The sequence below is a fragment of the Canis lupus genome, chromosome 10 (genome assembly GCF_048164855.1).
Source record: "Canis lupus baileyi chromosome 10, mCanLup2.hap1, whole genome shotgun sequence".
Lineage (NCBI taxonomy): Eukaryota > Metazoa > Chordata > Mammalia > Carnivora > Canidae > Canis > Canis lupus.
Window position 1 is genome coordinate 23,421,232 of NC_132847.1, and position 27,873 is coordinate 23,449,104.

Sequence of the window (27,873 nt, forward strand, 5' to 3'; positions counted from 1 at the left end):
TGAGGTTTCAATATTTTATTCAAGTTTTACTTTAAGTGATGTTAATTACAGCATTTGAAGGGGATGATCTAATTCCACACAAAATGGAAGACTCTAAAATGTACCCATTAAACTGCTAAAAAATAAACTGAGTAGTGAGAATATAACAAGTCCAATTTTTATTCCGAGTGTTGTCACAACGTGATTACAGTCACAGAGACTCTTCCCAGCTTAGAGCTGGGACTCTTAGAAGCTATTTCATACTCTGGTGCAAGGGTAGAAAACCACAACATGAGAGGGAATTAAGTCCTGAATTATTGGCTTAATCACATCCACCTTCTCCACCCCAAAATGGCACAAAAGAAACAGCTATCACGCCCTGCAGACTACTTTTGGTGTAAAAGAGGTGATGGAGTGGGTGGAAACAGGTCATGAAAATCTGTCTAAAAAAAATCTCTTTCAATGAGTTTGTACACACCATCAATGAGCCTCTCCTTCATTCGGGTAGGAAACCAAAGTTCAATTCTCAAGAATTCATCATTTCATTCATTGACTCAATATCAATTAACAAAGTGCCTACAAATTATCAGCTTCCACTTGCAGCCATTTCTAGATAAAAAAGAAACCTGAACTCTCTAGAGGGGCCACCAAGGTCCCCCCAAGTCTACAGCTGAAAGGACTTTTCATGGAATTGGGTTTCTTCTGTACCTCTGAAAGGGTAACACTTTAAAGCTCAATCATCTTTAACCTGGAGGTCTAACATGATATTTAGCAATACTTGCATCCCAGACATACAACATTAAAAGGTACACTAAATTCTGAAGGTAGCTATGCTCAAAATAGTTTAAAATTAAATGATTGTACAGTATCCATTTACGCCTGAAACTCCAGTCCTAGACCAAGCTTGTGGCCGCCAGCATTGACATTCTTGCCATCCAGCAGAGCCGATAGCGTCAGTTTGATACCTGCAGGGGGAAGAATCGGGGAGAGGAAAGAGGGAGGAATGGAGGAGAGAAAATATAAGAAATATCAACACATAGAAGACAGGTTAACACATGGAGGCATGCCAAAGCACACTGGCAAGACCACAGCAATTTCAGAACCTGCTTTGGCTGTGTGTGATCAGCAAGGCCAAACCACATGGCCCATCAATCCCTGTTACTGAACACCATCTGACTGATTAATTGATAGCCTAGAAGGAGCTTATAAAACACCAATTATTATTCCACAGCCCACCCAAACCCACTTTAGGGAGTCCACTTTCTTTTGTCCTCTCATCGCCCCCTGCTACAATAACCTCTCTACCACTGGCACCATGCAGTAAACTTCTTCAGCAAAAATACCTTGAAATGAAACCCAACCATGAATCAGACTCCAAGGCCTCACACTCAGTGTACACACAAACACACACACACATGCACACAACTAATTGGTATTTTCCCTACAATAGCTTGATTTTGCCATCAGATAATCTTAGATTTCTAGAGTTCAAAGACCCAACATGATGAAACTAACCCCAAGGTGGTACCATCTCCTGTAGTTCTAATACACAAGGGACTGGTCTAGCCAATCGTGCAAAGGAAACCTGCACAAGTTATACAATAAGGATGATCTATGTGCTAATTTTAAGAACCTGCTGGAAATAAGTATCGAGCATGATGAATACACTGGAAAAACAGATGGAAAAAAATAACCAAAAGTATAATGTACGTTAGCCTTGACCTTTTTTCTCCTATTTACTACTTCTAGTTTCCAAATGTCTTATAATGTCTATAACCTTTTATAAACATTTCATTATAAAAACCTTATATACACTCATTTAAAATTTACAAGACAGGCATTATATAAGCAGTAACATAAAGCAGCAAACCAGCACCCTAATTTTCTTTAAAGTAAATAATTAATCTCACTCATTTTCACAAGCAACACATACCTGGCTTTAGGGTCTGAGTGTATCCTAAACCTATCAGGCTGGAGTTGTTCACTTTAGCCTAGTCAAGGAAAAGATAAGACACAGTGAAACCGTTAAGTACTTTATGTTTCCTTCTCCAAAATGAGTAAAAGCTTTGTAACAACCAACTCTGGACTTCAGGATCAAATTCTCTATCTTTATGACAACTTTTTTTATGGGATTCATTCAAGTCAACATGAAATATATAAAATCTGAGAGCTAAGTCTCAGAAAAGAAACTCAAAGAGTCAACACAACTATCAATTAAAAGGAAGTTATTATTTAAATTTGATTCCTGAAGGTATGAATGCCCAATTTCATTTATACTGAGTAGGTCTGAATTTGTAACAGGTGAAGACACTTTCATTTGTGGCCAGAGAAATAGAAATCTTTCTTATATGGAAGACTTCTTCAAGATCTATTTAATTAGGATAAGGGAAAACAGCAAATGCCAGATGGGGTTTTGAGGGGGTTTTTTGTTTGTTTGTTTTTTAAGGCATAGCATTGTTAGAATTTTCCCTTCATGAAAAAAGCAAGCAAAAATCATATGGACATGAAGAAGGTTTGGCACTGCCATGCCTGAATTTAAAATGTATGCTGGAGCAAAAGAATGACTTTGCCAGTCACTTAAATTTCAGCACTTAGTGAATGCTGATTAATAATTAATTCAATAAAGCAGTTGAGTCAATAATAATTTTGCCCTCACTCTTCTGCCTGAGTTGTAGGGCCTCTCCCTGGCCCCTTTCTGGTGAAATAAAGAGAGGTCAGGAGCACAGCAATCTCAAGTCATGAGAACACCAAGTCCTGGAAAAAGCTGAGGCTGCCAAGGTACATGTTTTCAACCTGACAACCCCCATGAGAAAGAACAAAGCAGGGGGAAGGAAGATCTCCCAGTAGTGAGTGAGTGAGTGCCCCATCTGGCTGTTCCTTTTTGCTTATACCATCTAATTACTAAGGCCCCTTTTCCTAAGGCACTTAACACTCAGGGAGCCAGATTCAGTTTCCATTTCAGACTTCAAATGGGCTGTTTGTAAATTACACAAGCACCATCCCGTAACATGAGATTTCCTCATTCCACTCCAAAAAGGATGCAGCTAGTAATGCCCTGTGACAAAAGAGATGAGCTGAACAGGATTTAATGCAAAAACCATACAGCAATTGCTAAATGCCAGGGTCTGGTTTCTTAATATCCAATACAGAAGCAGGGCAAGAGAATGAAAAATGAGAAGGAAAATGAACATTTAAAACCTTAAGGTTCAAGGTAACCCCTTTACAGTCTGCAGGTGGAATAAGGGCTGATTAGACGAAGAGGCTCCCCAGCAAACCATCAAGTCCAGACCTCAGTGTTTACCGACTGTCTGCCCCATCTGCCTTTGACCTCTCTGAATTTTCAGTTCCTCATTTGTGAAAACAGGGTTGGGATGATTTTTTTTTTTTTTTTAAGGCACCTATCTCAAATAGGTTGTGTAAGAATTAAACACAGTAACCCACCTATAATGGGCTGCACACAGTGCCTGGCATGCACAGTGAGTGCTATTACTGTTATCACTTTCCTCATTTCAAACTCTTTCCACAGGGAGAAAATTTCTAGCCCAAGCACAGAATCCCAGCCCTCCAGAGTGATTGCAACCCAACCTTCAGGTGGAGCCTGGGCAATGCATGATTCCACAGGTACTCACCGAGAAGCAGGCATCGGGGTCAATCTGATACTTGGCCGCTATTCCAAAGCGAGTGTTACTATTTCCTGCTGTCCAGGCCAGATTGACAGCGGTCTCTAACTTCTTGTTCACCTTCTGATAAATGGAGCCACCAAACTCTGTCCCATCATTTCTGCAAACAAGCATAGCACAGATGCCCAAAGACTGGCTAGAACCAGGCACAGCTGTCCAAGTCTAACAGAGGGCAGGGATGCTATAAATGGACCAAAGCTGACACAAAGCAGGTACCAAATTAGGGAAAAGCCTGACAGGAATAGAACAGACACCAGCATTGGGAAGGTTCAAAGGAAGGGAAAGGCTATTTGAACCATCACTAGGAACACCAAAGGGCAGGAAGCTCAGGATGCATGGAACTTTGGAGGTTTGCTTCCAAAATATTCTTTAAATAAAACCAGCAAGTAAGACATTGGGATTCTGGGAAATTTTTCTTTTTTGCTGCTGCTGATGTTATTACTTTTATAAAAGTGACTATAAATAACAATGGTAAGGAAGCAGAAGCAATTGAGAAGAGAACACAGCCAGAAATGGTAAGAAAGACTGGGCCTCTAGTATTCTTCAGATGGCAAGTTACAGCCCTTAGCACCACCAGCTGCAGCCACTGCTGTGTAGACACAGCCAAAAGTGACCCGGTCCCTCAGAGGACCAGCAATTACAAAAGAGCTTAACCTGAAACTCAAACTCCTCTACTTATGCAAAACTCTTAGCGCAAACCGCACTATCTCTACAGTTCTGATGGATGAAAGGGAGCTACTTGGTGCTTACAAAATGTTTCTAGCTTTCAAAAATGGAATGAAACCCAACTGGGACAAACTCCTTCCTCTCTTCCAAACACCCCATATTGACTCCAGCCTCTGAAGATATCCCCCTCCCCTCCTTATATTTTTAACATGAAACAATCTCAGAGTTGTGCCTCATCGTCTTGGGTGTTTCAAGTAGAAACGTCATCAGAAACTGGTAAAGAGGGCAGCCCCAGTGGCTCAGCGGTTTAGCGCTGCCTTCGGCCTGGGGTGTGATCCTGGAGACCTGGGATCAAGTCCCGTGTCGGGCTCCCTGCATGGAGCCTGCTTGTGTCTCTGCCTCTCTCTCTCTCTGTGTGTGTGTCTCTCATGAATAAATAAATAAAATCTTAAAGAAGGAAAGGGAAGGGAAGGGAAGGGAAGGGAAGGGAAGGGAAGGGAAGGGAAGGGAAGGGAAGGGAAGGGAAGGGAAGGGAAGGGAAGGGAAGGGAAGGGAAACTAGTAAAGGCAAAGCCCATGTGCTTTGGAATTCAGCAAAGAGCTTAGAAGTCACTCACTAATCCAAGGACAAATAGTTACTGATTCATTGCAAATTCTACTCCTCACCAATACACTCTCCCTGAAGTAGATGCTCATAAATACATTCTAAATGCTGAAATGTTCCCCTGGAATTCAACCACATAGACGTTGTGCTTCCAGAAAGTACAGGTTGAGCCCAGGCAACCCCAATTCACACGGAATCCTAACTTCTTCAGAAAAACTGAGTATGCTACAAAACAGCAGCTTGTCACAAATAACAGATTTATAAGTGACTTTAGTATAACTAAAATGGGAAAATTTGGGGGCCTCACATGTTTGTCTAAAAAACTTGTTTTTTCAGTAAACTCTAAAACCAGCAACACGGCCATCTTCCTGTACTGAGCTCTCAAAACCCTAAACGGAGGGAATTCATTGTTCCAATTCATCTATATAAAGCACAAAGAAAAAAAAAAAAGCACAAAGAGCGTCTATTACACATTGGGGCCTCCACAAGCACCAGAGCAACCCAGATTAGCTGTGTCAGCTGTTTCCACGCCAGCTAAAAATAAACCATGTCCACTTATTAAAAATCAGGTATGTGAGGCTCAGGTATGTGGGGAAAACAGCTAACAGTCATTGTTATTCCTAGAACTGATGCCAATTTCCAATTCCAAACCAAAGAAGGTCTTTCCATTTCAGTCAAAATTCTAACTTCGGGTAGCTCAGTGTTTTGAGCATCTGCCTTCGGCTCAGGGTGTGATCCTGCAGTGCCAGGATCCAGTCCTGCATCAGGCTCCCTGTGGGGAGCCTGCATCTCCCTCTGCCGGTGTCTCTGCCTCTCTTTGTGTGTCTCTCATGAATAAATAAAATGTTAAAAAAACAAAACAAAATAAAACAAAAATTCTAACTTAACAAATCTTTCTATTGCTTGTACTGTTTTTCCCGTGACATTTTTGTATGTTACTTTTTTTTAATTTACCCATCTTTTTTACCTTTTTTGGTATATATTTTTTTAAGATTTTATTCATTTATTTGACAGAGAAAGAGTGAGCACACAAGCAGAGGGAGCAGCAGGCAAGGGGAGAGAGAGAAGCAGGCTCCCCTCTGAGCAGGGAGCCCTAGAGAGGCTCCATCCCAGGACCCTAAGATCATGACATGAGCTGAAGGCAGATGCTTAACCTGTTGAGCCACCCAGGTACTCCTTTGGTGTATATTTCTACGGATTTTAACACATGTACAAGATCTGTGTGACCACTACAATCAGGATACAGAACAATTCTATCTGCCCCCCGCCCCAAATCTCATACCACCCCTTTGTGGTCACACACTCCCACCCCCAACCTAGGAAACCCTAGACTATCCTTCACTATGGTTTTCATGGGACTCTCTTGTTTTAAAAAAACTCAAAAATTACTCCATTAATATATCTATTACGTTAATTCCGTTATATTAATTACAGTGGTCCTCCCTTATCTGAAGAGGATATGTTGCAAGATCGCAAATGGATGTCTGAAACCACAGATAGTACTGAAGCCTAAACTTACTGTTCTCTACTATACATACATACCTATGATAAATTTAATTTATAAATTAGACATAGTAAGAGATTAGCAACAATAACAATTTTTGAATAAAATAGAACAATTATAACAATATACTGTACTCAAAGTTCTATAAATGTGGTCTCTCTGTCTCACAAAATATCTTATTGCGCTGTATATCCCCGTCTTTGGTTTTGGGGGGTTTTTTTGTTGGTGGTTTTTGTTTTGTTTTGTTTTGTTTTTAGAGAGGGAGGTATAAGGAGGAGCAGAGGGAGAAGCAGAGAGAATCTCAAGCAGCTTCCATGCCCAGCATGGAGCCCGACACGGGGCTCCATCTCATGATCCTAAGATTATGACCTGAGCCAAAATCAAGATTTGGATGCTTAACCAACTGAGCCACCCAGGCGCCTCAGAGTATATACAATCTTCTTAGGATGTTGTGAATGATAAAACACCTACATGATGGGATAAATTTTAGGTGAATGACAAAGACATGTGACATAGCGTCAGGCTACTACTGATCTCTTGACAATACATCAGAAGGAGGATCATCTACTTCTAGACTGTGGTTGAAAATGGATAACTGACATTGTGGAAAGTGAAATGGCAAATATGGGGGAACTACTGTATAAAAATTCCTCATGACACCTGGGTGGCTCAGTGGTTGAGCAGCTGCCTTTGGCTCAAGTCATGATCCTGGGGTCCTGGGACCAAGTCCCGCATCAGGCTCCCCATGGGCAGCCTGCTTCTCTCTCTGCCTGTGTCTCTGCCTCTCTCTGTGTGTTTCTCATGAATAAATAAATAAATAATATTTTAAAAATTAAAACTTTTAAAATAAATAAAAATTCCTCATGGTGCCTGGGTGGCTCAGTTGGTTAGTGTCTGCCTTCAGCTTGGGTTGTGATCTTGGGGTCCTGGAATCAAACCTCATGTCGGGCTCCCTGCTCAGCGGGGAGTCTGCTTTTCTCTCTCCCTCTGATCCCCCAGCTCCTGCTCTCTGCTGCTGTCTCTCTCTCTCTCTTTCAAATAAATAAATAAAATCTTAAAAAAAAAAAACTCCTCAAAAAAGTTTATAAATGGAAATGTTAAGATATTAGTATCCCTTCCTTGTCTTTAAGTCACTTCTTTAGTGACCTCTAGTGGAAAGAAAGAAAACTGGTAAAGTTGTCCCCTACTCATGCCACAGGTACCTCCTGCCTATGGTGATTTTAGACTTAAAGGTGCATTTCCAGGGTGCCCAGGTGGCTCAATCAGTTAAGCGCCTGCCTTCACCTCAGGGTCATGATCCCAGGGTCCTGGGATCAAGCCTCACATCTGGCTCTCTGTTCAGCAGGGAACCTGCTTCTCCCTCTCCCTCTGACCCTCCGCCTGCTTGTGCTCTCTCTGTCAAATGAATAAAATCTTTAAAAAACAAAAAGTGCATTTCCATTTACCTAAATCAGCAGCACTCCACTTGAACTCCCAAATTTGATTACAAGGGGCTCTCTAACCTAATCTGCCCCTTCACCATACTGTCCAGTCATTAATAAAATGGGCATGCTATGCCATGTAGAGAAGACACCGTATGCAACCAAGATCATCATCCCCTAACCTGTCTCTCAGATCTGCATTTCATTAAGCACAGCCACCTGATCTTAGGCATCATACAGAGAAAGAGAGCAGCACCTTTCCCCACCACTTTGTTACTAAAACTGAAAGGTGCTCTAATGTCCACTAAAGGACACTAGCAGGGAAGGGACACTCCTCTGGACAGACATCATGCCACTGCTGTAACTGATCAGTCATTCTATGTGTACCAGTTACAACACTGACCATCTCTAGAACAGAAAGACTCTAAGCCACTTCTGGAGATGAGCAGGTGGGAAACAGAAAAATACCAGAAGGCCATTTGGTTCATCTGATTTGAATATACTCACTTAAAAAAAAAAATGAATACACTCATATTAAAGTAATTTAAAATTGAGCTTGGGGGCACCTGGGTAGCTTAGTGGTTAAGCATCTCCCTTCGGCTTAGGTGGTGATCCTGGGGTCCTGGGATCAAGTCCCACATTGGGTTCCCTGCAGGAAGCCTGCTTCTCCCTCTCCCTATGTCTCTACCTTTCTCTGTGGCTCTCATCAATAAATAAATAAAATCTTAAAAAAAAAAAAAATTGAGCTTGAAAAGCAATTTCTCTTCTACACAAACTCACACACCACACTCATGTACACTTACACGTTAGTATGGAGCTGGAATTCGTCGGTCTTGTAGCCAACTGCAAAGTTGCTCTGGGTCACTCGGGACTTTGCAGTCTCAAAATTCATCTGGTAGCCAGCCAGCCAGCCCTCATAGCCCAGCACCAAAGCACCCCGGATGGAAGGACCAGCAATGTCAAAATCCACGTCACAGCCCAGGTTGATGTGCTCCCGCTTATACCCTGTCTTGATTTTAGCATTTTTTTTCCTGAAGAAAAAGAAATTGGATTAAGAACACAAACTAACTTACTAACTTACCTTGCATACCAAGAAATTTAAAAAAAAAAAATTTAATCCCAGTTTATATACAGAGATGCAGGGCCAAGTCAGGGCCCAGATCTTCCTTATGCAGCTGCTGCGCTCTAACGGCAGAACACAAACTCTCCAACCAGAATCCAGTCTGCAGAAATGCCATAATAATGAAGTGAGAACACAGCCTGGAAAAGCTTGGGGGGAAAAAGCACTAAGTAATTGTCTTTTACTAACCTCTCCCTATGCTTAATGTAATGATTTACACAGGCATTTATTAGGGAGAGTGCCACCATGTAATTATGAAACAGATGTTTCTTTGCTATCCTCCAAGTCTATGAAAAAGATATGGTGTATCTGTCATGAAGGCAGCAATCTCAACGGCAACTTTTAAGGAGATGGTTACTTTCTTACTTTGTGGCTCACTTAGTAAGTAAATAAACCAGCAAACACTAGCCAGATCCTTCTAAGTATAAATATAACTGATAGCTTTTAATTCATTATTCATGAGATCCCAATGAGTATGTATTTCAGAGACCTGGGTATTGAGATGAACTGGAGGCCTTGCAGTCATGGGGGCCAGGTCCCTGCAAGTCAGGAAAAGTCCACAGGTCTTGTCTGCTAATCCCAGTTTTGCATATATGACCAGGTGAGTGCCTATCGTGCCTACTATTCAGGAAACATGGGTGAGTCATGTCACCTGCAAACATATTACCTTGCCTTTACCAAAGGTCAACATGGGAGGCAAGAGGACATTATTAAGAACAATACCAGCAATGGATTGAAATGTAACAAGTATGTTCAAATCTATGAATTCATTCATACACTTAAAACACATACCTAAGTCATCTTCAGAGACTAGAAAAGCAATATGTTACTTTGAAACAATAAATTAAAAAGGAGGCAAACATTTAATCCACCTTTCCTACACTAACTCTATCTTAAAGTAACCAATAGTTAATCAGAAGTTTCTTTTTATTGCAATATTCTAGCTAATACCTGAAGAATGAATGATTAAAGTAGAATTATCACCAGTTTGTGACCTCTAATGAATTGTGAATAACACTAACACACAAAGAACAAATTGGGCCTTCTACGTCCAAATCATAGAAGCATACAGCACCATTTATATTCTACAACCCCCCCCCCCCACCAGTGGAACCTAAATGCAATGAAGCCTCTAGACTTACCAATTCACAGTAAATGAGGGAGACAGAGGAACAAGTTAAATGGCACCACAGAGACACAAACAGCAAAATGCAGTCTGTATGTAATCTTATAGGACAAATGACCTAGTTTCAACTTCAATAAATTGCAAGTGGGGAAAAGGAAGAGGAGGAAAATCTAAAAATTAATGAGATTTAAGGGCCATATGAACCAATTTTTGCAATTTTGCATGGGTAACTTTTGATTCTGTAAAAAAATAAAATCATGTAAATCTGATCAGGCTAGAGATTTAAAAGTATGAAGGAACTTATTTGTTACAATGTAATCATATTGTGGTTATGCTTATTTAAAAAGGAGTCATGGGAGGGGATCCCTGGGTGGCTCAGCGGTTTAGTGCCTGCCTTTGGCCCAGGGCGCGATCCTGGAGTCCCGGGATCGAATCCCGCATCGGGCTCCCGGCATGGAGCCTGCTTCTCCCTCTGCCTGTGTCTCTGCCTCTCTCTCCCTCTCTGTCTATCATGAATGAATAAATAAAATATTTTTAAAAATAAAAATAAAAATAAATAAATACATAAAATAAAAAATAAAAAGGAGTCATGGGGATCCCTGGGTGGTTTGGCGCTTGCCTTCGGTCCAGGGCGTTATCCTGGAGTCCCAGGATAGAGTCCCACATCGGGCTCCCTGTATGGAGCCTGCTTCTCCCTCTGCCTGTGTCTCTGCGCCTGTGTGTGTGTGTGTGTGTGTGTGTGTGTGTGTGTTTCTCATGAATAAATAAAATCTTTAAAAAAAATGTCAATGGATCCATGCTGAAAGAAATAATTGATTAAATAAATAAATGGAGAAAAAGAAAGAACTCTTTCTCACAGCAGAATCCCAATTAATAAATGCAGAAGGAATGATGGGAAGAGAAAATCACCACTTGCCAAACATAATTGTTGCAGGCAAGAATCACTAATGGATACTAACTTTCTTAGTCAAAGGATAAGAAACAGAATATTTACAGAGTCTCAAAGAATCTCCCAAGATACTTATTTACAAAGAGAAAAATAGCTACATAGAGAAACCTCACAAGCAGCACTTTAATCAAGTGATCAAAGTTAATGTCACTGGTAATGAGGCATACTGACATATACGCCCTAGTATCACACACCAAGACAGACACAACACAAAAATCACTTCTGTGGCTGTCAAAAATGCATAATCTGAGTTTCACCATGAGGAAACATCAAACAAATCCAAATTGAAGGATTCTACAAAATAATTGGCCAATCCTCTTTAACACTGTCAAGGTCACGAAAGAGAAAGAAAAACTAATGCCCAGATTAAAGGAGACAAAAGAGATTTGACAACTAAATGCGATCTAGTATCCTGAACTGGATCATGGACCAGAAATAAGACATTAGTAGGACAACAGATCAGTTAACTATATGAAAGCTACATAAATTTCCTGGTTCTGATGATCATGTTATAGTCATCATGTAAGATGTTAACATTAGGAGAAGCTAAGTTGAGGATATATGGGAAATCTATACACTATTTGTGCAGCATTTCTGTGTATGTTAACTATAAAACTATTTCAAAATAAAAAGTTAATTTAAAAAAAAAAAAAAAGCATTCCTCTTATGTGTATTACTATAGGACCTAGAGACTTCTCTGCAAACCTCCCAAAGGTAATAGGAAATACCTTACAAATTCCAAAGTGTGCCATCTCAGGGCAGCAGGCAAAATCCTAGGCAGCAAATTCAAGCATGTGAGTATATCCTCCTGCCCCTCATGCTATCACAGGGTTTCTCTGGGTAACCTCTCTCATCATGGCAAAGTGCCGGGAGGAAGTAGGCAAGCAAGAAACCAATGCTGCTGCAGGAGAAACTACAGCAGAGATGAAAAAGAGTAAATCCAGCTCCTGCCCAATGGTCTTCACGTGATCCATAACAAAGTTACAAAAAACTATAACCTCCAGACACAGAAGCCCTGTGTGTCCAGTTCTTTGCAGTTACCCTGCATGCAGTGCAGGGTCTGAACTCAGTAGACCCTCCCTCCAAAAGACATTTTTCAGAAGGGAAGAAAAGAAATAATATATAACAGCAAAAGATGAAATTCATAATGCCACTTAATGTACATTTAAAGACTGTGGAGGATTAATTTTATATGTGTATTTTACTATAATGTTTAAAAACCAAAAAGTGAAATTCAGTATATGCCCTTGAGCCTGTCAATGATATGCAAAACAATCTCCCCCAGATTTAGGAGACCCACTGTTCTAAGCAGGGAGGAAAAAAAGAAAGTTTTCCTCTCCTAGCCACTTTGAAAAGCACTCAGGAGCTGAGGCAACCAACACACCATCTTGCCTCCTGATGAGCCCAATAACTGTAAAGCTTAAATGCTTTGTGGCTGAGGGTCACAGAGGAAAAGAGCAGCCTCCAGAGCCACCCTCAGTTAGAAGCCTCCCTGCTCCTAAGCAGAAAGCTGAGGAGAGGGCCCTCCCAGCCTGAAAACTGGGGCTGGGCACAGTGTTCACTTAACCCCTGCTTCCAAACATCGCCTGCTGCCCTATTGCCTTGGCCATTTGCATTAGCAGCAGCCTCATTCATATGACACAGAGCATTACTAGACCACAAGTCCTGAAGCCTGGCCACAGCTAAGGCCAGGAGAACCACAGTGGGCAGCACAGAACCTTACTACACAACATGGCTAAACGTCCTTGCTAAGAAAACACACGAGACTCTTACCCTGTGTTTGGTGAGAAGGATGAATCAAAGGTCAGCTTCAGTCCACGTGCAAGCTGAACCGAAAAGAAATTTGCCAGGCTTAGTCAAAAGGCAGGGCAACAGATGTCAATGAATAAAAATGTGTCTTTCCACAGGTGACCATTACCTGATCTTCCACAGTGATCTCTGTGCCTAGAGTGTTGTCAGTGTTCCATTTCTCTGTAAACGTCAGACCATATTCAGTCCATCTGTACTTGGTTTCCAGACTGCCCGTCACTTTGGTGGTCTCAGTGTTGGCTGAACCCGAACTTGTAAATTCCTTTAAAAGGAGAAAGAGAGTCATAACCTGTATGCCAGCACTGCCATGGTACATCATGCCACCCTAAACAGAATGCATTTTCCTTTATGTAAGAATGTGGTGGGGGGAGGGGGCACCTGGGTGGCTTAGTGGTTGGGTGTCTGCCTTCAGCTCAGGGCATGATCCCTCAGTCCTGGGATCGAGTCCCACATCGGGCTCCTCAAGGGGAGCCTGCTTCTCCCTCTGCCTATGTCTCTGCCTCTGTGTCTCTCATGAATAAGTAAAATCTTAAAAATATATATATATATATGGAAAAATATATATATATATATGGGAACAAAAGCTATTCCTATAATTCAATTCAGTATTTAAATACAGATGGGGCTAAAGAAATCTGTTGATTAAAGGACTCTTATGGGGAATTCTTTGTCAGGAGACAGCTTCCTTCCTCCCTGGTAATGCTTTGGTCTAGACAGGAAAGCAATCCCCCTTCTATCCTACTTCCAGCACTGAGCTAAAGATGACACTGCAGTAGATCAACCCCAAAACTTCCTCCTTCTAACAATTACCACATGCACAATCTAAAAGGGACTGCTAAAGAGGCCTGGGTACTCAGTCAGTTGAGCATCCAGTTCTTGGTTTTAGCTCAGGCCAGGATCTCAGGGTCGTAAGATCAAGCCCCTGGTCTTCAGATGGAGCCCTGGGTCTTCAGGATCCATGCTCAGCAGGGTGTCTGCTTGAGATTCTCTGAGATTCTCTTCCTCTCCCTCTGCAGTTCCCTCGCTTGTACACACACGTGTGTACACACTCTTTCTCTAAAATAAATAAATCTTAAAAAAAATAAAAGGAACTACTAAGACTTTTAAAATAATTTTGTGGCATTAAAAACAGGTCAAAAAAAGAACACGTCAATTTTTTTTATTACAGATTTTTATTTATTTACTTGAGATAGAAAGAGAGTGTACACAAGGGGCGGTGGGGGAGGGCAGAAGGAGTATGGAGCAAACTACAGGGCTTGATCCCAGGACCCTGAAATCATGACCAACTGAGTCACCCAGGTGCCCCGAAACAGGTCTGTTTTAAAGTAATAAACAAGGAAAACAACAATGAGTATTAATAGCTGCTAAATTGGGGACCTACAGGCAGGGTTCCCCTGAACCACCCATCCCATAGAAGATGCAATGAATGTGACAGCCACAACCGCCACAATCAAAAAGGGCCTTTCATTTGGCTCTGCCACCCAGGACATGGAAGTTATTTACTGATCTACAATAAACAGGCATACTCCATGTCGGTTAGACAACTTACCAGTCCATTCTCAGATTTTGTTTTCAAGTCAAGTTTTATTAAGCCAAATCCTAAAAGAAAGAAGATAATGACTATTAACAGGTTAAATAACTCGAGTAGCATCTCTGCCTCCCTTCTGTTGTTTCAAAATGCCATGAGTGTGTAGGGAGCCTGTCTCCGCTGCTGCCTGCCTACGTGTGGAACTCAGGGTGTCACCAAAGAGTGGCACACCGAAAGGCATGGCACCCCCGAGCCTCACCTGTACTCCCAACAGAATGTGAGGAAAAGATGCATGATAGCGCGAGCACGTGCCTAAGGATGGGCTACATTTAGAAATCACACTCTGCTGCAGTGGCATACAAAGAGCTGCTCCAACCCGTGGGAGAGGAAACCAGAATGTCCACTTGCCTGTAGCAATTCATGAGCCTGCCCCTACCGGGTGCACAAACCAAAATTACTTTACTAGCCATAGACAGCTTGTCTTTTTTTCCTGACATGAGAGTTCTAAGAGCTACCTGACCTACGTCTTTCAAAATGCAGTGGGTAAAATCCCTACGTGCCAACCCAGTCTGCGAGCTCACACACTCACCATAACCCTTAGTGAAGACGTCCCTGGCAGATTTGCCAAGATCAGCATACGTGGGAGGCACAGCCATCTTCTGCTACAATAAAAGAATCACCAGGAGAAATACATTAGTAATTAGGGAAATGAGTTTTCCACCAATAAAAATTATTAGCTATAATTAACCACCAATAAAAATCATCAGCACAGAGGTCCAGACTCCTTATTCTCCCAGATGTGCACAGGAGCACGGGAGTCTTGTGCTCTAGTGCTTCTCCTGGCATCCATGAGTTTTTGTTGACAGCATATCAGCCTGCCTTTAGACTTCTCCTTGGCATCCCCAGGACTGAAAACAAGCCCAGAATATAGCAGGAGTCAGTAAATATTTGCTGAATGAATTAATTGTCAAAGACACATTCTCATGAGCCAGCTACTTCACTGAACTGCAGGGCTCTTGCCAATGAAACATATCTTCTTACAAAATGTCGGCTACTAAGACATTAAATTCACTGAATAGAAATCAGAGCTTGTCAGGCCAACCTATTCTCCATATGGTTCTGATTTCATCCATTCAACAAAATACTTACAGATTACCTACTATGTGCCAGAACGAATGTAACTTTTCACAAGATTTTGCATTTCAGGAGAACCTACTTTTTTTTTCAAGATTTTATTTATTTATTTGACAGACACAGAGAGAGCACAAGCAGGGGCAGCAGAAGGAAAAGAAGGCGCCCTTCAGGGGAACCCATTTTTTAAGAATCGTATTCCTCATAGAGAATACAGTAAAACTGAATAATTAGGCAACTTTCATATGGAAGGAAATAAAACTACACACACCCCTCAAAAATTAATTCAAACAAACATTTATTGATTTGTTTTATTTTATTTTTAAAGATTTTATTTATTTATTTATTTATTCATGAGAGACATGGAGAGAGAGGCAGAGACACAGGCAGAGGGAGAAGCAGGCTCCATGCAGGGAGCCCGATGTGGGACTCAATCCTCGGTCTCCAGGATCATGCCCTGAGCAAAGGCAGACAGACACTCAACCGCTGAGCCACCAAGGCATCCCGACATTTACTGAGTTGTAATGGTACTTTATTTTTAAAACCAACTCTCAGGGGCACCTGAGAGGCTTAGCATCTGCCTTTGGCTCAGGTCATGATCCCAGGATCCTGGGATCAGGTCCTGCATCAGGCTCCCCACAGGAAGCCTGTTTTTCCCTCTCCTATGTCTCTGCCTCTCTCTGTGTGTCTGTCATGAATAAATAAAAAATCTTTAAATAAATAAATAAATCAACTATCAAAATACTACTTGAAATTGTTGCATATCACTAAATCAGTCAACAAGCATTTATTAAATACCTCAGTGATCAAGGAAGGCAAGTAATTCAAACAGTCCTTTGCCCTAAGAACCACAATGTATCCCTGAGAGGCTTTGCTGTGATGTATCACACACATAAAATTAAAATCCAAATCCAGGATGGCACATACAAGTGTGCTCCACCCAGGAGGAGCCATGAGAAAGCAACCATAGCCTGCATCTTCCTCATTTCCAGAATCATTAGCCTTAATTAGCAGAATTTCAATAAACTCATAAATGGTTCCACTAATTTTTAAAATATAGGGCAGCCCAGGTGGCTCAGTGGTTTAGCGCTGCCTTCGGCCCAGGACCTCATCCTGGAGACCCGGGATCAAGTCCCACGTCAGGCTCCCTGCAAGGAGCCTGCTTCTCCCTCTGCCTGTGTCTCTGCCTCTCTCTCTCAAGCTGTGTCTGTCATGAATAAATAAATAATTTTTTTTTAATTTTAATATGTAGTGTACCTAAATCGCCAAACTGAATCTGCATATACCCCATCTGAAGCCACATATGTATGTAGTCACACAAATCAACACCTGCACAGCATGCCCTTGGTAAACGGGAACCCAATGAAAAGTGGTTCAAGTGACCCCAGGGGGACAGTATCACAACTGGAAGCTGCGTTGCTGACCTAAGCCTTAACTTCCAACACATTGCATGAAGCCCACAGAAGCAGGGAGTATATTGTAAAATAAGCAAGTATAAACTTCCACATTTTGAAATTACAAAAGTGTGGTCCAAGTCCTATTTTACTTTTTTCAAAGGCTTTGCTAATTCTGCCTCACCCCACTTTTGTGTCAGAGCAGCGTGGAGTGGAGCAGCCCCGTGAGCTGTTTACACTCTCCTATTTTTGTTGCTCTTGTTATTTCTTGCACGTGATCCGGCTAGAACCATGGATAGCTCAGTCCACGTCTGCATCAGCCTACAAAGAACACTGGGAAAGATCCATTTTAGGCTGTCCTGATTGGCTGTTTCAAGTCTGGGGACTCCCCTCTCCTGACCTGTTCCCCTCCCACCCTAAGCAAACCTCACAGACACATCCACCCCAGGGGCAGACCAGAATACCGTGCACCAGAATACCCCCAGCCTAAATAAACATGCTCCAGCCACAGATGGCCCTGGCTCCTCCCAGGAGAAGCAATGAAACAACCATGTGTCAAGGCTGAGACAACGCAGCCCCCAGGAAATGTGCACATCTCAGCAAAGGGCCCACAGCACTCTCCACCCCAGCCAATGCTAGTAGGGATTAGTAGACTGAGCATCCATCTTCAGCGCTGCCCTTCCCCTGCCACAAATGCAGCCCCCAGGTGAGGGGAAAAGGAGGACCGTGCCAGTGTCTCTGGGTCAGCTAAGCCCTCCCTCATACCTCAGGGTCCAGCGCCTTCCCAAGTACCCTCTGCTGCCTCTAGGACCCACCTCACCAGACATGGGCAGCTTTCCTAGCTGGACTGGTCTGTCCCTCAGTGAAAAGACAGATCACTCATCATTTAATGTGCCCCAAATGCCCTCACTCATTACTAATCCCCAAAACCCAACAAGCAAAGCCACCTGCCCAAAAACACTCCACTGCCAGCAAACATGGCCCTAAAGTACACAGCCGTTAAGGAGATTACCATGGAAGGACAAGGGAGTGGGGACCGCAGAGGGAGCCTGGACCAGGCCAAGCTCTCTGTGCAGCTCCAGCTCAGCTACAGGGAAGACGTGCGGGATCTGAGTGAAGCCAAGCCCACTCCTGGACCCAGGGAAGGCGAGAGGATGACTCCCCCTCACTAAAGGCCCCAGTGTGCCATGCAGAGGTAGCTTCCCCTATGCTTTTGGTGCAGTCCTCCGCTTTCCCCGCCCAGTCTCCTTCTGCATTTTCTGAGGATTCATGCAAGGCCTGAGACAGCTCAGCTTTCTTACAACTGCCAACAGCACCCAGAAAATGCCCATTTTTACACAGTTCTCAGCACCCACTGCAAAAACAATTTTTAGTGTAGAAATAATGATTTCCATTCATGTTTTCTCAGGTCGGGACCAGAGGGAAGAGAGCTAGGTATCCTGCCTTTTCACTTAACATCCTGCCTGTGCTGACTCCAAGGCTGAACTCTGGCCCTAGCCCCTACCTCCACCCACATTTGGTGAGCTCCAAATCGCTCACCATCTCTCTCTGTGACATCCACTCCATGTGCCTTCAGGAGACCATCCTCTGGAGGCTGACCACAAAATGGGGCACTCTGACACAGAGCTGACCCTGGACAAATGGGAATCAGAAGGCTGCCTGGGGGAAGGCGGGAACCTAGTTGTCTGCCTGGGGAAGGCTTCAAGAAAGAGCCCAGGGTCATGGTTCCCGAGGATATGTGGGACACAAGGGATGGACAGGCCTGGGCCGGGGAGACCTAACTTTGACAAGGACTAAGTAAGCCACAACAGGCAACAGGAGTCCCTGGTATCCCTCCACTGCCGCCTAGCCTACCTACCCAACCGTTCCCTGGCTGACCTTGAACAGATTACGCAAGCTCCACTCCAGTTGAGGAATGAAACTCCAGGCCCTACTGGAAGCTCAAAGCCTAGAGATAGTATATCGCCCAGCATGGCCTGCCTAACACTTACATAACCTCCGCCTAGAGGGAACATAGCTTCCTTGACTCATCAGTTGCCGAGCAGTGACGGCTGCTCTGCTCCCAGCGCCCCCACCACTCCCACAATGCACACCTACCCCCAAATTGCGCCCTTGAACTCAAAGCATCCAAGAGCCTGTCACGCCTAAATTCATCCAAAATATGTAAAAAGCTATGTGTCAAAGATGACAAGCCCTAGCACGTAGCAGATATTCAATATAAATGTCTGTTTAATGAGTAAATGTGCAAAGAGCATGAAAGCATTTTTATAGTAGGAGGAAAAAAATAGAAACTTAGTATCCAACAAGAGGGTCTAAGTCAATGACAATGTAAACCAGGCAGTAAGAGCTCCCTCCGCAGCAGGGGGTGGAGAGACCCACAACCAGCACCCTCTTCACCCACCTTGACCTGAGGAGAGCTCAACTCAAGCCGACAAGACTACGTGCCTGCGGAAGTGATCACTGCCTCTTCTGACCTCGGAACAAGGCATGGACTTTATTCTAAGGGCCTCAGGGAGCCACTTTAGAGTGAATGACATATCTGTGTTTGAGAGGCTCACTCAACAAACAAATTGGCAAAACTGTAAGTGAAAACATCCACTGTTGGTGTGAAAAATGGCCACTCCCATTCACGCCAAGTGTAAGTACTTTGTACAGTACAGCCCCTCTGGAGACAGTTGCCGGCCTGTGTCTAAGCGGGCATATATCAACCTCGTGGCAATTCTGCTGTTAGGAACCCACCCAAGGCACCCAAAGATGTGTACATGAGGATGCTCACTGCAGCATTACTTTTAACACACAAGCTGGAAGTACCTTAAATGTCCATCGACAGGGAAATGAATGAATAAAAAAAAAAATTTTTAAGATTTTATTTATTTATTAATGAAAGATACACACAGAGAGAGAGAGAGAGGCAGAGGGAGAAGCAGGCTCCCTAGAAGGAGCCCAATGCGGGACTCGATCCCAGGACCCTGGAATCACGACCTGAGCCAAAGGCAGATGCTCAACTGCTGAGCCACCCAGGCATCCCATGAATGAATAAAAATTAAAGTACGTGCAAACTAAGGAGTACTATGTGGTAGAAAGAACAGGATGGATTTATGCATTGTGGCAAAGAAAGCTATCTTTGATATACAGCTATCTTTGAACAACACGGATTTGAACAAGTCTACTTATATGTGGATTTTTTTCAATAAATACAGTATAGTACTATAAATGTGTTTTCTCTTATGATTTTCTTAATTATTTTTTCTCTACCTTAGTTTGCTGTAAGAATATATATATAATATATGCAACATACAAAATATAAGTTAATCGACTATATCTTATTGGTAAGGCTTCAAGTTAACAATAGGCTATTCATAGTTAAATGAGGGAGAGGTCAAAAGTTATACAAGGAGGTGCCTGAGTGGCTTAGTCTGTTAAGTGGCTGCCTTCAGCTCAGATCATGATCCCACGGTCCTGAGATTGAGCCCCTGCATCAGGCTCCCTGATACATGGGGAGCCTGCTTCTCCCTCTCCCTCTGCCTACTGCTCCCCCTTGTTTATGCCCTCTCTCTCTCTCTCTCTAATAGATAAAATCTTTATACAAGGATTTTCGACTGCTTGGGGGTAAGCATCTCTAACTCCCATGTTGCTCAAGGCCCTGCTGTAGTTAAATGAAAAAAGCAAGTCACAGACAATGTGTTAATTCCATGTTATTAGAGGAAAACCCTTTTACAAACACATTTGTATATTCACACATTTGTGAATGATGGAAAGGCATGTTGAAATGCTACAAGCCCATCTGTAAATTGTGGCTGCCTGGGAGCTGCTTCTGGAAAGAAGAGGGGGTTTATGGAGGTAGTAGAGTTAAAAATAGGATTTTCAATGTTTATTCCACTTTATTATTTAAGTTGTTGGGATACAATGATAATTTTTTTTAAGGACAGGAAATTTAAAAATCCAGCCAACGTGTCTGAAATTGAGCTATGTTTGCCTACACGACGCAATAAGTCATGTTCTAAATGGCTGTTGCAATAGAGGAGCCAAAAGGAAAAGCCATGTGGAAAGTATCTATCCTGGTTCCAACAACAGATGCAAACCACACTGAGATGTCACAGTTAACAAGCAAGGCCTATAGGGGACACATTCTACTCCCAGGTGACCACCTGTAGCTCTGGACATCCTGTCCAGGAGGCAGGAGTTGGACAGTTTCCTAATTTTAGTGTACATGAGAATCACCTGAGCCACTTGTTCAAAAGCCTCCTTCCCTCCCTCTCAGCCTTTCCTAGCCTAGCAAACAGGCAGGACAGCACTTTTCTCTGCAGAGGCAGAAGGATCCAGACACAGGAGCCCTGGTACCCTCAGAGAGCTAACCACCACTGAAGTGGTTCACACAGGAAGCAGGGTAGCCTTAAGTCCTCGAGGCTTAGTCAGGATAAGTCTTCTGAGCAACATTACAGCCAATGGGTTGACAGACACTATCTTCAAGGGCAAGGGTACAACAGAGCTAGGACCTAAACACCAGGAGCCACCCTGCTACAGCATTTCCCAGCCTATCCGGGTGCCCAGGCAGCAGGATACAGTGACTACTAGAAGGAACTATGAGTCTGGCAGAGGTTCTACTGGCACCAGCCTTTACTAGCTGTATAATTTTGGACAAACCTCTGATGAACTTATATTCTCAGTGCCTCATTTTGCTCCATAAAATGGAGCTAACAATAGTGTCTTTCTTGGCCAATAGGAGACACCAGCAAAAGATGGAAGAGTGAGGCTGGGGCACTCGTTCCCCAAGCTCCCTCCCTGCTGGGCATTAGGTGGGCACTGATGATCTTCCAAGGCCATGGCTCCTGCCAAGGGGCCCTATCCAGGTTCCAAAGGACCCAAAGTTGTGGGGAGGGGGAGGAGGTGGTGTGGAGCACATCACTTGTCAGGTGCTCCACACTCTGCTCACATCTTGGCAAATGATCCCTTCATTATTACTGCACATAAGTGCATACCTGATTCCTGCAAGGACCCCAACTAACATGGCAATCACCTCCATCACCATCACCACCGTCCTGGATTTCCCTTAGAAAGGGAAAATTGTAAGAAAGCCTTTGGTTCTGCTGTTTCTCTTAACAGCATTAGAGGTGGTTTGTCTGAGCAGAACTGGGCCAGCATATAGGAGGAGCATCAGACCAGCCAGGGATTAGAACAAAAGCACCTCCCCCTAACCCTGGGGACCAGGAAAAGCAAGTTCCCCAGGAGGAGGCCAGCCCAGCTCTGAAAGCCAACATACTGGGCCCACACCATCAGAAGCTGCCACACACATACCCATCCCACATTTTCTCAGGGAAAAGGCAGCCCCTTGTTAGGTCTATAGGATGCTGGCAAAACCAACATCGTGTGCTCTGGTACCAAGTCTGTGTTTCCGGCACAGCTGTCCTTCCCTCCCACTCCACGACAGTCTCACACCGGGCAGCCCGGCTTCCTAGGCATTGCTTCTATTTTCAAACACCCCGGGAGGTAGGCCACCACCAGCACAGCCTTCCATCAGAATCCTCAAGACAATGTAACTGACCCGGGGACACCCTGCCTGCCTGCCTGCCTGCCCACCCATGAGGTTTAGGTCCCATGCACACCCAGAGCTCCGGCGTGGCCTCAGACTCAAGTTACCTGGAGCCTTACTGCCTGGCTTGATCCAGTGGGGTTAAAATAGATAGTGCTTGGGCAGGTAGATCTGGGAGTCAAGCAGCCCTGAGTTCCAGTACCAGTTCACAACTCTCTGGATACGTGGCTCAGGGCAAGAAAAGTCTCACTTTTCTCAGGTTCTAATATGGGGAAAGAGTACCTATCTCAGCATCACTGTGAGAACTGAATTAGATGGGTAACATGAAATACTTAATACAGTGAATAGTGCCTGGGAGGTATGCAACAACCAGATAGTATTTTATTAGAGATTTACATTTTATGTATTTCTTATTATAATTACCTTTGCAATGCAAGTTATCAAAAGGCCACTCTCTACCTGACCATAATGAGGGACTGTTTAGCTGAATATTCTCCCAGTAGGTCCTAGAATGCATCCTATCTCACCCGAGGAAAAACTGACCTTTCAATCCTGACAGATGTCCAGGGTCACTGTCCTTGCGACAAAGAGGGATGACTCCACAGGACTGTGATCCACTGCAATCCACTGACAGCTAGCCTACGCCCAGCCATACACATGTTCACTCCGATTAGTGGGAAAGAAAACACTTCCCCTCTGAACAGCAAATCCTACCATTCAAAATGCATTCACATCTATTAGCTCATCCCAGTGGCCCCTTGGTGTGGCAACCTCAGTGCAAAATTGCCAGCCCTACCAAAAAAAGCAAAACAAAACAAAAACAAAAACAAAATTGCCAGCCCTGGAACTAGCCAGACAACCCTGAATCCCAAATATGTGCTCAAGCCTCCTGACCCATGAAAAAGAAACAAACCATAGTACCTCTCTCCCAAGGCTTGCAGGATAGTGGATTCAATGTTACAGAACACATGTTAAGCCCCCAGGAGGGTGCTGAGCAGGCCCTCAATTAAGGACTATTTTGATGATGATGATGATCACACAGGGGAGAAACTAAGGAACAAGACATTGACTTGACCTGTACTAGATCTGGGGGCTCCTGTCAGAGCTGTGTTGTGAACTCAGTGTGCTCTCCGAGACTCCTTCTAGCACAGTTCTGGGTAAAGGGCATATAGATACCCACCCACACACCACTAAGAGCAAGCAATGAAAAGGAGGATTGTGCCCAGGCCGGGTGGAGGATCCCACTGGTCACATTTCCTCAGTGGCTACCAGAAGTGTCTGTAGGAGAACGTAAAGACTGCTAACTCTGGGAAACGAACTAGGGGTGGTAGAAGGGGAGGAGGGCGGGGGGTGGGAGTGAATGGGTGACGGGCACTGGGTGTTATTCTGTATGTTAGTAAATTGAACACCAATAAAAAAAAATAAATTAAAAAAAAAAAAAAAAAAAAAGTGTCTGTAGGGAGCCCAAGGGCACAGACCCTCTGAGTACCCTGAGGGGCTGCCTGCAGATTTGAGCTGGCTCTCAACCACACATGCCAACAAAGTCATCACCAACAAAGAGGGTAGGCCATGAGAAATTCCATCAAGGACCAAGTGAACTTCAGTCCCTTGGGAACATCTTACAGGCAAAAGTGGAGGGCCAGCGTTTCTCCTTAGCACCAGCCTGAAGGTTACTGTCCACATCTGCCTATTGCCCAGCAGGACCAGCAGCCCACAGTCAACTCATCACTATATGGTCCCCCTAAGCCACTGTATTTGTGTCTACAGATAGCCCTTGCCTATTGCATACAGAATAGAATACAGAAATAAAACTAAGTAATCAAGTAAGAGCAGTACTACCCCCTCCCCACGGTCAAGAATTTTACTCTGGACAATCTCCAGGGTCAAGCATTTTACCAATCCACTCATCAGAAAGAGGAAAAGCACCAGGCCCAAAACCTTAGGAGAATCCCGACTCACTGGGGTCACCCCACCACCACCACCCTGCAGGCCCAGAAACACCAGTTCTACAAGTTTCCCACAGGATGTGAAAAAGTCACATAACGAAGGTAATAGGTTTAAAGCAGATTTCAAATTAGGAAACAGATCTGCGGGCAGCCCCGGTGGCGCAGTGGTTTAGCACCGCCTACAGCCTGGGTCGTGATCCTGGAGACCCAGGATTGAATCCCACATCGGGCTCCCTGCAGGGAGCCCGCTTCTCCCTCTGCCTGTGTCTCTGCCTCTCTCTCTGTCTCTATGAATAAATAAAATTTAAAAATCTTAAAAAAAAAAAAAAAAAAGGAAACAGATCTGCATCTCAGTGCTCCAGGGCTGTACATTCAACTGCGAGTCTTTAAATATCTGTGACTCTCTCCTAAGCAAGGGTATTTGCTGGAAGTGAATGAGTGTGTGTCCCTTAGGATGTCCAAGATCAAGAAACTCTGGTCTGGGCCTGCATCCACTACATATGCCCATTCAATAATTTCACAAATACTTAATGAGCACCTACTCTAAGCCACATGCTGCCATCGTAAAAACTATCCTTCTCTCAGTAAGGGTGAGTTGCTTCTTGGATAAAAAGCAAGATTGCATTTGCCCCCACAGACCCTTCTCAAGTACCTAATGTGGGTCAAGTGGCACCACCCCAGGCGCTGAAAACAAAGCTGCATAAGGCTTAAGCCTAACCCTGTAGAACTCAGTCCAGAGCTGGGCTGGAGAAACAAGGCAAGCCCTGGGCAGTCTGCCCTGGCCTTGCCAACAGTGAATGCAGAAAAGGAGGGATCCATTCTCTATCTCCTCCAGAGAGGTGAGGCTGGTCAAGGGAATGGGTCAAACAAGGCTAGGCTTCCCTCAGCTCTGCACCCAAAGGCAACTTCCTGCTTCAGCCTGACCTTGTCTGTCTATAAACTTCTATAAGGATTTTTCATGAATTATCCTGAAAATTACTCAGTGCCCAGTATACAAGTGCTTAGTAATAATGTTTAAAATAACAGCAGCTGGCTGTTTATTGAACCCTTTCCAGAACACCACGTGGAGTAAAATGGTCTGCAGAGGATGGGCTAAATCCTCCCAAAAAGCCTCAAGGCTGTCCAGCTTTCCCCTGAAGGCTTCGTGTTGACCAACTCATTTTATTCTTCCCAAAAACCCAACGAGGGAGAGCTGTAACTGCTCCTATTCTACAGATGAGAGCACTCAGGCCTGCTGAGTGTGACCTTGGACAAGTCACTGGGATTGCAAGTCCGGAAATCCAAGGGCTCCGAGCCAGTTTCGTGAAGGCGCCGCCGCACTCCGTGAATGAACGAGCAAACAAACCGGGAGGCGCTCCAGAGGCCAAGGAGGCCACATCCCGCTCCCGCCGGGCCTCCCTTCCCAAGGCCTAGCCCACCGCCCGGGCCCTAGAGGCCTAGGACCCGCGGACAAGGCCGGGCGCCAGCGTCCCTGGGCGTGCACCCACGGGCCGGGCAGGGCGTGCGGGGCCGGGGCCGGTGCGGGGGCCGGGGCCGGGGCCGGGCTGGGCCTCGGTCATCACAGCGGCTCATCCCCGCGGCCACCGCATGGCCCGCGCCGGTCCGTGGGCCGAGCCCGGCGAGCGTGGGTGGCGGGCGGTCCCCCGCCGGGCCGCGAGGGCGGGACCCAGGTCCAGAGGGCGCCGCCGGCAAAGGTCACCGAGACCTGCAGCCGGCCGGGCCCTCACGCGCGGCCCGTGCCCTTCCGCCCGCGGTCCCCGCGGTCCCCGCAGGCTCGAGCCCCAGCCGCAGGCGCCCCGGGGCGTCCGGCCGCCCGCTCCCCGCCCGGGCCGCCCGCCGAGGCCTGCTGCGCCCGCCGCTGCCCGCCCAGGCCCTCGCGGGGCGCCCCGCTCCCGCCCCGCTCCCGCCCCGCTCCCGCCCCGCTCCGCTCCCCCGCGCCGCCCGGCCCGGCCCGGCCCGGCCCTCGGCCCCCCGTCCGCGCGGCTCCTCCCTCCACCGCCTCCCGCTCAGCTCCCGCGGCCCGGCCCGCCCCCCCGGGCGCCTGCGGGGCGCGGGTCCCCGGCCGAGGTGCCTACCTCGCGGGCGGCGGCGGGCTCGGCGGCGGGCTCGGCGGCACCTACCGCGGAGGCTGCTGCGCGAGGAACCGAGCGCACGGCCGGGCCGAGGGCGGGGCGGGGCGGCGCGGACGGCGGCGGCGCGGACCCGCCCCGACCCTGCGCACCCGGGCCCGCGAGCCCCGCCCCTGGGCCCGCCCCGGACACCGCCCAGGCCGGGGCCCGGTCCCCGCGCCCGCGCCCGCGCCCGCCGCCCCCTCCGCGCGCCCTCGGCGCCTGCCCCGACGCGGTGCCCCGGGCGAGTGCGGGCGCGCGGAGGGGGGCGGCGAGGGCCCCGGCGCGGGACGAGGCGGCGCGCGAGGGGTGCGTGCGCGGGGACACGCGTGCCGGCCGCGGCGGCCGAGGGCCAAGCGCCGAGCAACCCGGGTGCGCCGAGCTTTTGCGCTCCAGAGTAGCAGGCACTTTCCCCGGGAGCGAGACTGCCAGTGGCCATTTTCGGAGCTTTTGCGAAGTGAAAACAGCAAACCGCGCTTCGGCAGAACGTCCCCCGCTGGGAGCCCGAGAGCGCAGACGGGAGGCGGGAGCCAGCCCGGGCCCCCGGGGAGCCCCCGCCCCGCCCCGCCCCGCCCGAGCCGGCGGCCTCCGTCACCCAGAATTGCGCAGAGCCTCGTGGCCGGTCGGAGGGGCTGCGCGGCTTTGGCCTCCGCCAACAAACGTTCGTTCTCCGCGCCTCGGGGCCCGTGGAGGAGGCAGGGGCTCCGGGACCCGGACGCTCGCTCACCACCAGCTGTGGCGCCGATTAAAGGAGCAGGCGGCTGGGGCGGCGGCAGAGGCCAGAGGACAGGCTGCTGGGCCGAGGGCAGCGGGAGGAGGAAAAGGCAACTGACTGGTGTTCCGATGGGGCCCGGATGCCGAGAAGAAGGGCACCAGCTTATGGGGTTGGGAGGGGGAGGGGGAGGGGGGCGGGGGCGGTGCAAAGTGCACCGGGCTCTGTAGGGGTCTCTGGTCTAAGCACGCTAAACCCCCTGAGGTCCTGGAGCGTGGAGCGCTCATGCTGGAACTCTCCCCAGGCCCACGAGCTGCTCCATGGCTAACTGGAGGGCTCAGAGCTTCCCAGCCTGGTCATTCCCGCTCCACACACAAAGGCCCCGGCACACTCCTGGAGAGGGTGAGGCAAGGAAAGCCACTGAGTCACCCATGAGCGCAGGAAAGCCGCCTTTGGGAGGACAGGACCTCAAGGAGGCAGGGCAGAGCCAGATAGCTCTAGGGGAAGATGGGGCTCCAGAAATGTCACAGGAGCTAGGAGCAGATATCTCACCCTGGGTCAGTAAAGCCCAGGTGTGATGCTTGGACCAAAGGTCCTAAGTGTTCCCCTCCTCTCCAGCACCTCCTTGCCAAACCACCTTTCAGGACCCTGATTGTGGGAAGAGTTC

At 46.3% G+C, this 27,873-nt stretch overlaps 1 protein-coding gene across 4 annotated transcripts; it reads right to left on the bottom strand.

Annotated features, from left to right (window-relative positions):
• VDAC1 (voltage dependent anion channel 1) lies at positions 1 to 27,350 on the bottom strand. Of its 4 annotated transcripts, none has more exons than XM_072841019.1 (9): positions 27,090 to 27,350; positions 14,975 to 15,047; positions 14,407 to 14,456; positions 12,967 to 13,119; positions 12,822 to 12,874; positions 8,657 to 8,884; positions 3,609 to 3,759; positions 1,913 to 1,970; positions 1 to 944 (listed from the first exon to the last, which is right to left on the bottom strand). In XM_072841019.1, exons 2-9 carry the CDS (start codon positions 15,039 to 15,041, stop codon positions 853 to 855), a joined length of 852 nt encoding a protein of 283 aa, XP_072697120.1. In that variant the 5' UTR covers positions 15,042 to 15,047; positions 27,090 to 27,350; the 3' UTR covers positions 1 to 852. The 4 variants fall into 4 exon arrangements, with proteins under 4 accessions (XP_072697120.1, XP_072697121.1, XP_072697117.1 ...); XM_072841020.1 differs by having other exon boundaries at positions 27,222 to 27,341; XM_072841016.1 differs by lacking the exon at positions 27,090 to 27,350 and adding an exon at positions 26,462 to 26,576.
• Between the last annotated feature and the right edge of the window lie 523 nt (positions 27,351 to 27,873).